This window comes from Maniola hyperantus, chromosome 2, assembly GCF_902806685.2.
Source record: "Maniola hyperantus chromosome 2, iAphHyp1.2, whole genome shotgun sequence".
Classification (NCBI taxonomy): domain Eukaryota; kingdom Metazoa; phylum Arthropoda; class Insecta; order Lepidoptera; family Nymphalidae; genus Maniola; species Maniola hyperantus.
Genome location: NC_048537.1, coordinates 15,629,138 through 15,644,493, shown reverse-complemented (window position 1 = coordinate 15,644,493; position 15,356 = coordinate 15,629,138). Strand labels below are relative to the sequence as shown.

General features: G+C 36.1%; 2 protein-coding genes across 2 annotated transcripts in view; one reads left to right on the top strand and one right to left on the bottom strand.

The window, feature by feature from the left end:
- dnk (deoxynucleoside kinase) overlaps positions 1–3,026 on the bottom strand; it is a 5,843-nt gene extending 2,817 nt beyond the window's left edge. The window contains exons 1-4 of the mRNA XM_034981193.2: positions 2,860–3,026; positions 2,552–2,730; positions 1,587–1,720; positions 845–963 (exon numbers count right to left, since the gene is read on the bottom strand). Of these exons, the coding sequence (XP_034837084.1) occupies positions 845–963; positions 1,587–1,720; positions 2,552–2,730; positions 2,860–2,896 (469 nt within the window). The 5' untranslated portion in view covers positions 2,897–3,026. The remainder of the gene's footprint in view (positions 1–844; positions 964–1,586; positions 1,721–2,551; positions 2,731–2,859) is intronic.
- A 332-nt stretch (positions 3,027–3,358) lies between these two features.
- CaBP1 (Protein disulfide-isomerase A6 homolog CaBP1) lies at positions 3,359–11,435 on the top strand. Its single transcript, XM_034981125.2, has 8 exons — positions 3,359–3,521; positions 3,615–3,808; positions 4,292–4,516; positions 6,890–7,042; positions 8,785–8,994; positions 9,303–9,457; positions 10,407–10,565; positions 11,136–11,435. Exons 1-8 carry the CDS (start codon positions 3,500–3,502, stop codon positions 11,290–11,292), a joined length of 1,275 nt encoding a protein of 424 aa, XP_034837016.1. The 5' UTR covers positions 3,359–3,499; the 3' UTR covers positions 11,293–11,435.
- The last annotated feature ends 3,921 nt before the right edge of the window (positions 11,436–15,356 follow it).

Genomic DNA, 15,356 nt, shown 5'->3' with positions numbered 1-15,356 from the left:
CACCGTCCCCGCCGCTGGGTTGAGAAGCATTCTCTCAATCTCTCATAGTTTCCTTCACCTCAACTGGTCATCGCGTACGCTCTAACCAGCACAGTTGATATAGACTTTGAGACACCACCTCTGGGTGAGCCATTGATATAGAATTAGCTAATCATGTTGCTGGGGTGAACACTCTATTCCCAAACAAAGTACAACTTTGACCTTATTGTAAAATTATTACACATTTTTAAAATGGCGAATCCAGTGCATTTGTATTTATTTATTTGCAAGAAACATTGTATGTACTAAAGATTGTTGGTTTCTACACTGCATGGTCTAGGAAAGTAAACTCATCACATTAACTTAATTATTTTTATCTACAATCCAAATATTTTGTTTTATTTTAAAGACCTAGAAAAACTTCTTAGTCGTAACACTCTTGGCAGAATTATCACTGGTTGTGGTCATCACGAAGTGACGTTTTTGCCACTCGCCACTTCTCCTTGCTGGCCCATAGTCTGGTATATTCGAGCACGGGACCGCTCACAGCAGATTTAATTTGGTCGGTCCATCGTATAGGTGACTTGGTGTCCTGCGTGAGCGACGAATACTACGCGACGCGACGCTGCGGACGCGACGAACGCGATCAACTCAACGGCATACCGTGCTTGCGGCCTATATGGCAGTCTGCGGCGAGACGCAGACTGCCATATTATACGCATTACATCGCGTCATCGTGTCGCGTCGCGTCGCATCGTATTCGTCGCTCACGCAGGAAACCGCGTGACTTTCTCGCCCTCTGGTATCCTACACCTGCCCTGCACTACAAGAGGCATCTTCTAGTTAATAGACAAAGTAAACTTACCAATCAAATCAGCATCAATGGGTATTTCCCTCTGGATAAACCTGAACCATTCGTCCAACACTGCAAACTGTGCGGGATGTAAAGTTCCCTGTCGCATCATGTGTTCTACAAAGCAATACCTGCAGAAAATAATCATGTTTATATAGCTATAGTCGACGTATTCTAAACTGAGTCATCGAGTTATCTGTCTGTTTCGCTCTCACTTACAGGTTGTAGGTAAGTGCGAGAGAAACAGATAGATAACTCGATGACTCAGTTTAAAATGCATCGACTATAGCTGTTACATATCAGAAGTTGTCCCATCAGAAAAATTCTGATTCATGCTTGAAGACACTTTGCTCATACATTTTGTACTAGACAACAGACAGTCAGCCAGTCACCTTTTCCTTTTATATATTTAGATGTGTACTTTCTGTGCCACCAAATTGACACTTTTTCTTTCTTCTAAACACTTTATTTCTAGTGCCATAGAAAAACAATGATTTAACATTGTTTATGAAATTATTGCTGTGCTCTAACAGGTAGGTAGGTCGATTTTGTAAAACCTGCAATTATTACAATCTCAATAATTGTTGCGATTGGCTGAATTTGTGCGATTCTTGTTGCAACAATGCATTGTAGCCAATAGTGAGCGAGCGTCAACCAAACAGAGATGATTGCGAACGTAACATTGTAGCTGATTCTACCGCAATCGAGGCCAGGATCTATGGACTGTTATGAATATAAATGAACATTGATATACCTTGCACTGTATAAAGACCTCTCCATCAGTTTCACAGGGGTGGTTGTCGGCCGTCGGTGCATGTCCAACATTGTCATTGAGACATACGCTTGGAATGTCATTGCCCATTTTGATGGGTCCTTGTACATTAGGTCCTGAGAAAATGATTAATATTAAAGCATTAGAAAGAGTCTGGAAGGCAAGTTTTGAAAAGTTCAGTTCTGTATGTAACACACTACAAAATACAGCTGCATCATCATCATCAACCATTATAGACATCCCACTCCTGGACTTAGGTCTCTAGTAGGGACACATGACAGTCTTGCACCATCTGAATCCAATGGCTCCCTGCCACTTGTTTGATGTTGTCTGCCCACCTGTGGGTAGTCTTCCAGCACTCCACTTTCTGGTTAGAGGTTGCTATTCTAATACCTTAAGATCCCCAACATCCCAAGTAACTCTTTATTGCTAACAAATCCATACGCATTCAAACTTAAATGAACACAAATATTTTGAGTTTGTGTTCTGATCATTGTTTTAACAGAGCAATAGCGATTTCAAGAAAATAAGCAGGGGCTAGACCTCTGTTAAACAAGAGGAAACTAAATAATTTTTCAAGGAACCAGATGTATGTTAAGACTAGCAAGAACTTCTTGCAAGTTATTCCGCAAGTACTTGCAGAATTGTTTACACTACGAGCAATATTGTACATGTGCATTACATTTGTGACTTGCGGCAAGTCCAGCAAGTTACAATACTAGCGGAAGTGTTTGTTTACACGGTAGAAATAGCTTGCGGAAGTTAAGTTCTGCAAGTTTTGTTGCTAATCTAAACATCGCTTTAGGCCTGCAGAAGAGTTTACGGAGTTAAAGAGTGGCGCGGGGCGATCCCGCGTGAATTGCCTCGCCCCATGAAGCCTAAAACATGCGTAGTTCTGCCCACGTTTGCACGTCTATTTACGTGAGTTATCGTTTATGACTACTTACCAAAAGATTCCATCCCCTCAAATTGCGCCACTCCTCCACAGGCTCGGTCAGCAGCGTTATATCTTCAAACTGTCGAAAATGTTCCAGAAATGTCGTTTTGCCGCTTCCAATGTTGCCTTCCACGAGGACGGTGAACGGCTTTGAATTTAGTGCACTCATTTTATGAAATAGTCTTTCCACTGGAATTAAATTGGAAAAATGATGAAAGTCTGACGCGTTTCGCTTGGTAGGTTTCCCGCCGAAATTGACTAATTTGACCAAAAATAATAAAAACATAACCTGTCATATAAAATAGTAAATAGACGCACCTTTATTACAGAAATTCAAGATTTTACTTCTTAGCATACTTTACAGTATTGAACATTTCACGCTAATTGAATTCCTTTATTTTCATCTTTTCATAGTATTTTTTCATTGCTTTTTCAATATTAGAAATATTGCGAAATATTTGAAAAAAAAAATTAATGTAACCATCGATTTTTCTTTTCTATTTGCTGCTGGTGTATGGCTCTCTGGCTTCTAGTTTTAGTACCTAGTTTTCGTGTTTTCATAGACAGCGTAACACCATAGACCACATAAACAAGTCGCAAGCTTCCGGCGACACCATGAGAATGCAGGCCGGTTTCAAATCGGTGTTCGCCCGGGCCCCGGATGCATTCCGAAGTTCATTAACCCTTTTAAATAAGCTTTTAAAGGTCAACGCTCACCTACGCTCACCCACATCCTTACGCGCGAAAAATGAATTAACCAATGACAGAAATCCACGAAATCCATTGACAATTTCTAGTATCTTGTCCATGATCTGTGTCCATGATATTTTGGCAAAAGAATTGACGTGTTGTTTTCATTTTCATTATTCACGGTTTTTTATTGCAAACTAAACGTTTATATTGAGATAAACACGATAATTTACTAGTGCTAGCGTAGGATAATTGATTAACTATAGAAATGTTGCATTTACACTTATTAGGTAAGTTTGAAAACATGTGATTTGTGTGAAATTTACCTTCACGGCTTACAACCGGTGTTTTTAATTTTTTTACGATATTATGTATTGTTTCAGGTGTTATTTTATTAGTAACGAGTTCGTATGCTTTATACGACTCGTCCTCAGATGTAGTTGAGCTAACACCTAGCAATTTCGAAAGGCTGGTCACAAAATCTGACGAGGTATGGATCGTGGAGTTCTTTGCCCCTTGGTGTGGACACTGTAAAAGCCTCGTTCCTGAGTACAAGAAAGCAGCCCGAGCGTTAAAGGTATTCTTTTAAACCTAAAATCATTTTCACTTCAAACTTTCTTAAGAGATTGTGTTACGGGTGTGGGTGGTTAATGACTTTGAGCCTCGTGTTTTTGGTATACTCACTTTCTAACCGCAGTTAAGATTCCGATTAATAATGGAAAATAATTTTTAGATGATTATAATAGGGATTAGGGATAACCACACTTTAAAATCGTAATATATGGACGAAGACTGAAGATATGGACGAAGTAGTTGACCAGTATGAAAAATAGGCCAACAAAATTATGAACAAACTTAAATTAATAACTAAATGATGCCCGCGACTTTGTCCACGTGAATTTAGATTTTCAAAAATCCTGTGGGAACTTTCAGATTCTCTAGGATAAAATGTAGCCTATGTTTATTTAGGGGAAAGCTATCTCTCTTCCGAATTTCAAATCCGTTCGGTCACTGTGGTGTGAAGGAGTGACAAACTTTAACAGGTTTTTTTTTTCTCCAGGGCATAGCAAAAGTAGGTGCAATAGATGCAGACCAATACAAAGACTTCACACAGAAGTATGGAGTCACAGGCTTCCCCACAATCAAGGTGTTTACGGGAAGCAAAAGCAATGCCTACCAGGGCCAGCGAACTGCTGAGGCATTTGTTGACGCAGCCCTCAAGGCAGCCAAGGAGAAGGCATACGAGAACCTCGGGAAGAAATCTGGTGGATCATCGTCTGATAAGGTAAACTTTATTAGTCGAATGCTAAAAATTTTACATAACATTAAAACTGCCAGTTGATATAAAATAAAAGTAAATACTAGCTGATGCCCGCGACTTCGACCACGTGGAATTAGGTTTTTAAAATTCCCGTAGGAACTCTTTGATTTTCCGGGATAAAAAGTAGTCTATGTACAAAACTTATTTTATATACTAGGAAAATAATCAGTACCCTTATTATAAATGCGAAAGTGTGTTTGTTTGTTGGTTTGTAGCTTTATTGGTTTGTTGGTTTGTCCTTCAATCACGTCGCAACGGTGCAACGGATTGACGTGATTTTTTGCAAGGGTATAGATAAAGACCTGGAACTCATGGGCTACTTTTTATCCTGGAAAATCGAAGAGTTCCCATGGGATTTTTTAAAACCTAATTCCACGCTGACAAAGTCACGGGCATCATCTAGTTGAATATATATATTTTTAAATGATTATGGGGTATCATCTAGAATGCGTTTAATGTAATAAGTCCCTTAAAACCATGAAGTACCATACAATAATTCCATAACACAACCTCAATCTACAGAAAGCTAAGAGAAATCTATATGGTCATTATATACCATGGAAACCAATTCAAAGAATACAAGGAATAGAGCAAATCCATACTCCTTACAACACATTACCCATTAAGAAAATCAGGTTCAAAGCATTGCAAGCTCACCTGTTCCGTAGAAGAATGTCTGATGATGAAAGACCCAATGCTCGCCTAAAGAAAAGAGACTATGCTGATATCTACTGATTAAATATGCATTTTCAGCATGCAAAATAGTTTTATTTAGTCAATAAACTAGATGAAAATATTTGAATAGAACATAAAAAGTGCATTTTTGCACTTTTTAATCGACTTCAAAAAAGGATAAGGTACTTAATTTGTCAGAATCTTTTTTTTTAAATTATATGTTAGTTAAAACCAATATTCGTAGTATTTAATTTAGACAAGTGGATAAAAAATCGTTGAATTTTTAAAAATCCTTTCTTAGATGCGTACGTCATAATAGCTATCTGCACAACAAATTTCAGCGCGACATCCAGTAGTTTGAGCTGTGCGTTGATAGATCAGCCAGTCAGTCATCTTTTGGTTTTATAGTAAGTAAATTTAGACAATAGTTCAATAGTCAAAGAAGCAGACTGAAATCGGAAAGGTTGGTGGTTTAAACCCCCACCTGTGTTGCACTATTGTTGTACCTTCATACTCCTAGCACAAGCTTTACGCTTAGTTGGAGGGGAAAGTTTAATATTACTCATGTTAATTTGAGTGTTCAAAAGTATCAGTGAAAAAATTAATAGTCATAATGCGATGTCGCCTACGAACTACCTACACTATCACATTAGAATTTCGAGAACTTATAAGTTATGTACACGTTAGTTTGACCTTTACGAACAAACTTACGTAATTAATTATCTACGTTTTCAGTTTACCCACATTAAGTTACTAATTAGGGTATAATATGCGGGTAAGGCATGTCGTAGCCTCGCAACAAGTTGTTTTATTTCATGTATAAAACTGTTTACAATTGGGTATTTGACTACATCAAAAAAAAAATTATTTCTCAGTGATTATTAAATAGAGGGTCTTCCAAAATACTCAAAATCAACATCCCTTTGTTAGTTTTTAATGTAACATCCATTTCAAATTATCGATTAAACTAAAGAAGTATGTCATTATGATGTGAGGTCACATTCCAGTATTTCATAGAATACCTATCGCATACTAAGTGAGCGTTTTGACGTTTGATGAAAACTTACTGATTTGACTAGTTTAGTTTGAGTTTGTACATCGAAAACGTTAACTCATTTCGAGTGCTGAAACCTATATAACGTTATAGTAAACGAGACCTAAACTCCCTTGTTAGAGTTCTATACAAAAACCGGCCAAGTGCGAGTCAGACTTGTGCACCAAAGGTTCCGTACTACAGTTGTATTTTTTCGACATTTTGCACGGTAATTCAAAAACTGTGATGCATAAAAATAAATAAAATCTGTTTTAGAATGTGCAAGTAAAGCCCTTTCATATTATGATACCCCAGTTGGTATACTAATCTTATTTTTATAGTTAAAAATACTAATGAACTCATGAACACATTTTAATTATTTTTTCATAATGTAACCACAAATTCGCGATATTCGTATTCGCCAAATTTCATGATTCTAGGTCAACGGGAAGTACCCTCTAGGTTTCTTAAAAGAGACAGACAACGAAGTGATCCTATAAGGGTTCAATTTTCCTTTTGAGGTTCGGGACCCTAAGAGTGGTAAAAGGCTCCATTATGCTTTTGCGTTGTTAGATCAGTCAGTCAGTCAGGCACCTTTTCCTTTTATATATTTAGATATTTTGTTCTAGTCGGATGTGGTTGAGCTGACGGACAGCAACTTCAAAGAACTGGTGCTAGACAGCGAAGACATGTGGCTGGTGGAGTTCTTCGCGCCGTGGTGCGGACACTGCAAGAACCTCGAGCCGCACTGGGCCAAGGCCGCCTCCGAGCTGAAGGGCAAGGTAGGTTCCATGGCTATATGTAGGGCCAATACCATTTACCAATGTTAAAAAAAAAAAACCGATCAAGTGCGAGTCGGACTTGCTCACAAAGGTATAATTAATACTTTTATGTAGAACACTGCAAGATAATGATGGACTATGCCCAGTGGCGTGCAGGTCATAGAGGCATAAATGCACTGCTTACCCCAGTTGTAATAGCTCAATGCAAATTTTACATTATGACCTGCCAGTATACAGGTTCCTCTAACTAATGCCTACCCTGGCTTCAATCCCTGTGCACGCCACTGACTATGCCATCTATATGTGATTTAGTAAATTCATTTTTTCGTGAAGACATTTTTTTGTGCAAGGCTTTCGATTTTTTCCTTTACTTGTGCTATAAGACCTACTAAGCTGCCTTTCTTGATTCTAGGTCAACCCTACCAGTTTTCCAAAAACTTTGTAAATGACACCCATATTGTGTGTATTTTTTTTAATGCGTGTCCACTATTTCGAATTTGAAAAGGGATACCATTTTCGTAATCAGCATCTGAACAGGTCTGAGACCTGTTCAGGTGCCTAAAAAGCAGGTTGACCTGTTGTTAAGCTAAAACAAGATCAATCAAACATAAATTAAGGATCTCTAATTTTGAGATCAAATGTGGTAGTTTTACTTTGACTTGGGTTTGTAGTGCTGGGGTAAAAAAATTTAGTAGCTGTAGGTACGTTTTGGATTTTTTCAGTATCCTGGTTGTGTCACTGCAAAAAAGGCAAATTTTATGTGCAAATAACATTTTCAAAATTCAAATTTCGATACTATTAAGATACACATGTGCAAGTTTTACCAGTTTCTAAAGAAGTCATGATAAGAAGTTGTTATACCCGACTGCGTTTCACAAATCTAATCAATAAAAGTGTAATAAAATAAATTTGCATATTGATATGTAGCAGTAAGTGTAAATAATTTTATTTTCAACTCACAATTTTGCTCTTTGCGCATAGCCAACTCGAATCGTAAATATTTTAAACTAAAAACTACGTCTTTGTTTAATACAACAAAGTAATAAATGTCATTGCTTTTTTTTATCTCCTACTAGCGACCCGCCCCCGGCTTCGCATGGGTGCAATGTAGAATGTGATGTCATTGAGATGTCATTGCCTCTGAAACTCTCAAATGAGAGGATTTTTTTCCGATCGAATTCATATTATTTCAATTTCTCTAGGGACCTCTAATTTTCGGATAATTATACTATAGTTATAAACCTTCCTCTTAAATCATTCTATCTATTGGTGAAAACCGCATTAAAATCCGTTGTGTAGTTTAAAAGATCTACGCATTCATACATACATACAGACAGCGGGAAGCGACTTTATTTTATACTATGTAGAGATTTTAGAATTTCCTATTTTAGAATTTGGCTCATATTCAAAACTATATATAATTTCATTTTCCTGCTGAAAACACGTTATTGTTTGAAAGAACGATCTTTAATCTAGTGTAGCCCATTTTTGAAAATTGCGCCTCCCGCTTGGGTGTATTTACTATACTTACTTTATTTTTTACGTAGCTATAAATACATATACCCAAATAGACCATTCTGTTATTTAACGGTGCAGGATAACTAAGTGAAATTCAGAAAACCTTATGGAAAATTTGCATATTATCTAGGTAATGCTCACATTCACTAATTCCGTACTCTAGCAAGCGACAACATACTATGAGCAACTTGGATTAACATATACCTAACCACTTGTATGTTTAGGTCAAACTTGGCGCTGTTGACGCGACCGTACACCAAATGATGGCCTCACGCTACCAAGTGCAAGGCTACCCCACCATCAAACTGTTCCCATCGGGCAAGAAGACCAGCGATAGTGTGGAGGACTACAACGGCGGCAGGACCTCTAGCGACATCGTCGCTTGGGCTCTCGACAAGCTCGCCGAGAATGTGCCTGCACCAGAGATTGTTCAGGTAAGCTAAAGTATGAGACTAAGGCTTCGGCTTCGTGTAGTTTGAGTTACCACCCTACCGACAGAGACGTGCTGCCAAGTTATAGTTATCACTACCCATATTATAAATACGAAAGTGTGTTGGTTTTTCCTTCAATCACGTCGCAACGGATCGACGTGATTTTTTGCATGGGACACACTTTCGCATTTATCTCACATTCTTTTTCACATCTCACATTCACATTTTGCATTTGTTCTGCTTACAGACAGACATAGGCAGGCCAGGTTCTATACTTCATATTCAACCCCCTTTTCGTCCTTTAATTACAGGTGGTAAACGAAGAGACAATGAAGGCCTGCAGTGAGAAGCCGCTGTGCGTTGTATCAGTACTGCCTCATATCCTGGATTGTGATGCAGCTTGCCGCAACGACTACATCTCCATACTGGCCCGCCTCGGGGAGAAATACAAAGCCAAGATGTGGGGGTGAGTAGCACTTGTACTTTACAGGTTACATCTTCTTCTTTGGGGCTATGCAGGTTCTTGATATCCCTGTATCACTGCGACCGTCTCCGATCTATTGTGTTTGCCTCCACTTCACACTTCCTTGTCAAATCCTGTGGCCGCCAAATACAGCAGCACCAGTGGCGTGCACAGTGTTTGAAGCCAGGGTAGGCATTAGTTAGGTAGGAACCTGTTTACTGGCAGGTCATAATGAAAAATATGCATTGAGCTATTACAACTGGGGTAAGCAGTGCATTTATGCCTCTATGACGTGCACGCCACTGAGCAGCACCTTCTTGACTGAAATTGAAGTAACATCCTCAGGATAAATGATATGTATCCCTAAGTGGACGCTACGTTTGTGCATCAGAGCAGGGCAGAAGCAGATAATATGCCTGGCACAGTCTGCAGGTGTTCGAGCCCTGGAGCTTAAGATTAGTTACATAGATAAATGAGTTACCGCAAAGCTTCTTGCTAGCTTTTCTCAGTAGGAAACGTCAAACCTCAAAAGGAAAAAGGAACCCTTATAGGATCTTTTTGTTGTCTGTCAGTCTATCAAGCCTACAGGGTACTTCTCGTTGACGTAGAATCATGAAATTTGGTAGATAAGTAGGTCTTATAGCACAAGTAAAGGAATAAATCCGAAAACCCAGAATTTGTGGTTACATCACAAAAAAACATTAATATGTGTTCATGAATAAATAATTTTCAAAGTAAGCTTCTAAGTGGGATATCATATGAAAGGGCTTTACCTGTACATTCTAAAACAGATTTTTGTGTATTTTTATGCATAATAGTTTTTGATTTATCGTGCAGTGTCGAAAAAAATACCCGAGTACGGAACCCTCGGTGCGCGAGTCTGACTCGCACTTGGCTGGTTTTTAAACCTACCTAGGCTCTGAATTGCCCTGAATTTTTTTTATTGTTGCAGATGGGTGTGGTCGGAAGCTGGCTCACAGCCTGCGTTAGAAGAAGCTCTGGAATTAGGCGGTTTCGGTTACCCTGCGATGGCGGTCGTCAACGCCAAGAAACTCAAGTTTTCCACACTTCGGGGATCCTTCTCAGAGACTGGCATCAATGAGTTCCTCAGGTAAACTATTGTATGACTACCCAGTACAAACTAGTGATAAGAGATGGCGCCACTAGTATGTTACCTCGCGTGGAATTTTTACTAGCTTAGGAACAATAGTTTTTGACTATTCTAACGCTGCGGGACTCCTTCTCTGAGACTGGCATCAACGAGTTCATCAGGTAAACTATTGTATGACTACCTAGTGCAAACTAGTGATAAGAGATGGCGCCACTAGTAGGTTACATCGCGAAGACGTCTTTGCTATCTTAGAAACAATAGTAGACTAAGCAAATTCTTCATTCTTCTAGGATCATTCTCCAAAACCAGCATCAATTATTATTATTACTAGTTCCTCAGCTGATTGCTCATTATTGTACTTGCCGGTATTTTTACATAATAAAAATATGCTGTTTTCTAAAAGTTGTCAATAGGGGAGTCAAAGTACCAAGCTTTAAAGCTTATCTTCAAATTAAAGCGCGATTTTTGCACTTAAGATGCGCGTACAATACTTTAAACTCAGACTGCCTTCAAGGCAGCCTTATGAATCCTAGTAGGCAAAAACTAATGTCCATATTAATTTCCTTTTAGGGATTTGTCATTCGGTCGAGGCCAGACCGCCCCAGTCAAAGGCGCAGAGATGCCGATCATCCAAACCACTGAACCCTGGGACGGCAAAGACGGGGAGCTCCCTCCGGAGGAGGACATCGACCTCTCCGACATTGACCTGGAGAAGGATGAGCTGTAAGACTGTACAAGTGAGAATAGGGAAGTGAAAGAGTCAAGTGATAGTGTTTTGAAGAGTTTACTAATGCCATGTTCCCGTATTCAATCTGTCAATAAGTTACATAACAATAATAATTAATATTTTAATGTAGAAAACGGGTACATACCATAAATTTGATATTATTTGTCGATATTTCAACCTAATCGGGTATTTTCCTACTTTTGAATTTGATAAATATTATTACTTTATTATAAACTAGGATAAAAATAATGACGTACGCTGAAAAAAATATTAAAATCCAACAAAGATTTACAAAATTACAGGCATTTTAGCTACTATGGCATTAGTAAGGTGTGACGTCAAAATGCTATATCGCTATCTCTGTCTTATCAGAATTATTTAAATGCTTATAACTTTTTTGTTATTTGATCGATTTAATTAGTTTTTTCAGTTTAAGTCATTATTTTTATCCTAGTTTATAATAAAGTAATAAAAAAATTGAAGTCAAATTGCAGGGGTCGTGGTTACGATGGGACTCACTTAATCGTGGTATGTACCCATTATCTACATTATAATATGTCGTTAAACCACGAACTAAGCTTAAAATCATTGCATTAATAACATTAATACATAACAGATCGACAGATTGAATATACATACATAGGAATGTGACATAAAACTATTCATGTCAAAAGTTGATAATAAAATCACAATTTTTCGAAAATTATTATCATATATTATATATATAGGTATGTATGTATGTATTATCACAGTTTAACGAAATATCAAGGCTGTGGTATTATAATAAGATGAAATTCATACTGTTTTGTGAACTGATATCAGACTTAAGAGGAATTTTGATCTAGGCACAAACCAGAAAAAATGTACATGTAATTATTTATTTTCCTTCAGTAAAAGCACAAGTTTTCTGTACTTTTACTAAAAATACAATTGCATGAACCTCTTTCTTTTCTTGAATATGTTTTATTATGCTATTTCATTTTATCTTTTATGTGATATCTATTTCATCTTATTATAAAATTCTTTTTCTGTGTAGGTTAAATAAATAAAAATGACGCTGCGAATAACAATATCTAAAGAATACGGTATTTGACAGCTAGTCAAATCATAACTTTTTATCAAACGTCAAAACACGCGCTTAGTATGCGAGATTCTATTAAATACTGGAATGTGACGTCACCTCATAATGACGTATTTTTTTAGTTTAATCGATAATTTAAAATGGTCATTTCATTACACTTAAAACTAACAAAGGACGTGGATTTTACTTATTTTGGACGATCCTCTATTTAATAATCACTGAGAAATATAATTTATTTTTGATATCGTCAAATACCCAATTCTCTCTCATACAATGTCGAATTTTTGGAACCATAACGCATACAAAATACAGCAATACTTAACACAATTTAATGTATAAAACGGGTGTCGATATTTCAACCCAATTGGGTTGAAATATCGACAAATAAAAACAAAAATTAATCGTGGTATGTACCCGTTTTATACATTAAAATGTCGTTAAACCACGAAATAAGCTTAAAATCATTAATACTTAACACACTCAATATCAATTACATTGAGAGATTTTCGTAGCTTCATAGGTGGTATATTTTTGAGTGGTTTTTAATAAGCTCCAACTACCGCGGTACCTACATTGCCCGTGGCGCATTTTTGAGTTTGATTTCCTCAGATATTGTTAGTCGTAGATGATGTGTTAACTTAGTCAGATTCAGCTAGATTTTGTGTCATGTGGTACTTATTGAATTGATATGGTAAGATTATAGCATAGTTTACTTTTGAAAGCATTATGATATTGAATGTATTTATATAACAGATTCATAGAAATATTACTGTCGAACTATTCAAGCTATAAAATTTAAAATATAAAAAAAACAGTACATAAATGCGGAATATATTATTAAATAAATATTATCTACTATAATATACTTACATATTATAAAAGTTTTCATTAATTTTTATTTGAATTTAGTGAGTATGGATATTCCAGATTTAGTTTACAGCTGTTCTATGCTATAAAAACAAATGATACTGTATTGAATTAACATATCCCTAATTCATTTCTTATTTACCTAGATATGCTTTATATTTGTTATACTATTTATAATAATCTGTAGTACCCACACTTTATTTAGTTACATACTTATTACCAAGTTAACATTTTTAATAGGCATTAAACATAAAAATGGTTTTCATAATATTTATATTTCTGTAAAAATTGAGTGTGTAATTTAATTCGTAAATATGATGGAAGCGTACGTACATCACTTTTTAGCCATACTTACTAACTGAAATATAAAGATTTTTTATGTATGTAATAAGTATCTTGGCCGCATATCTTCCATAAAATTAAAATTTTGAAGCATTTACTGCAGTGAAGTGAAACTGATGTTTTTTAATAAAATAAATGTCTAATATTAAGTATATCTAAGCAAGTTTTTTACTTATATTCAATTTCTTTAGATCCACCTCCAGTGAAAAAACTCGGCCAAGTGCGAGTCAGGCTCGCGCAACGAGATTCCGTATAACAGTCGTATTTTTTTCATTTTGCACGATAATTCAAAGACTATGATGCATTAAAATCTGTTTTACAATGCACAGGTGAAGACCTTTCATAATATGATACCCCACTTGATATAGTTATCTACCAAATTTCATGATTGTAGGTCAACAGGAAGTACCCTGTAGGTTTCTTGACAGACCGACAGACAGACAACAAAGTGATCCTATAAGGATTCCGTTTTTCCTTTTGAGGTATGGAACCCTAAAAATTTTTGAAAAAATATTCAAGTTAGGTATCAGAATATTTTTTAACAAAATAATTTTATCACTGCATAGGTATAAGAACACAATCTGGCAAAGATTGGATTAGATATTCATATACCTTTTAAAGTTCTTATGGCTTCAAAAGTATCCCCTAGCGAGAGAGAGTGTGCGAAAATAGGAAAACAATAATTTTAGACATCAAAATATTTATTGTATAATTGAGCATTATTTTCTAAAAAATGTAAAATGTTAGGTATACACTAAAATTTTCGAGCCATGTTTATAAATCCTACTGTTTTTACCTAATGCCACAAAATAATGGGCTGTGTATAATCAATTTATAAAATAAATAGCGAACTAAGTATAATCAGAGTTTAAACTATGGTAAGTACTACATCATTATTATTTGTGCACTTTTATGCCTTTTATATTGTAGGAATGTTGTGTAAATACAGTCTTCATAAGTTACAATTAAGGCAATGTCATAGTATAAAATCTATGAATAGTAATAATTTTAATACAAAACCACATTTCCACTTACCACCTCCAGCATATACCTACTGACTCATGTCATAGCAGGATTGATTCAAGGCTAATTTTTTTCAGAGTGAACTTTTTAAAATCTATACTATGGAATGCCTTAAGTAACGATTAAACGACTTAGAGTGTGGCGGTAAGACAATAATTACTTATCTTTATTCTCAAATCTAGTGTGGTTGCCAAAAAGGCTGTTTTTGCTTTAACATTGCTATTCGCCACAAGATAATTACATTTAATTAAGATAAACTGGAGCAGTCCATGAAAAATTGGCACAAAGATAAGTAGGGACTATAAATACTGTAACTTTAGTCATTCTCATCCATCATTTTATTCAGCACCACATGAAAAAAGTTTATCAATTAGTTATCTGATAAAAAACTTATCGACTCATCAAGTCATGAATTCTTCAAAATGTAGATGGTCATCTAAAAATATATTGGTACCTAGTCATAATATTCCAGTAATACCTGCTGCAAAATACTTAGTAATTCTATTACTTTGAATTACACTGAGATTAAGTTATTCTGTAATATTAAAAAACATTCATTGCTAAATTCACACAATAATCACTATATAGATCAATTACAATATCCTGCAAAAAGCTGCCACAAACACTTTGATCTCTTTGACAAAATATAAATATTTATTTAATATAATATTACAAAATACACTAAACTATATTTGTATGATACCATCGCTATGGCACCTTTTACTTTATACATTTAACAATACTCAAATTC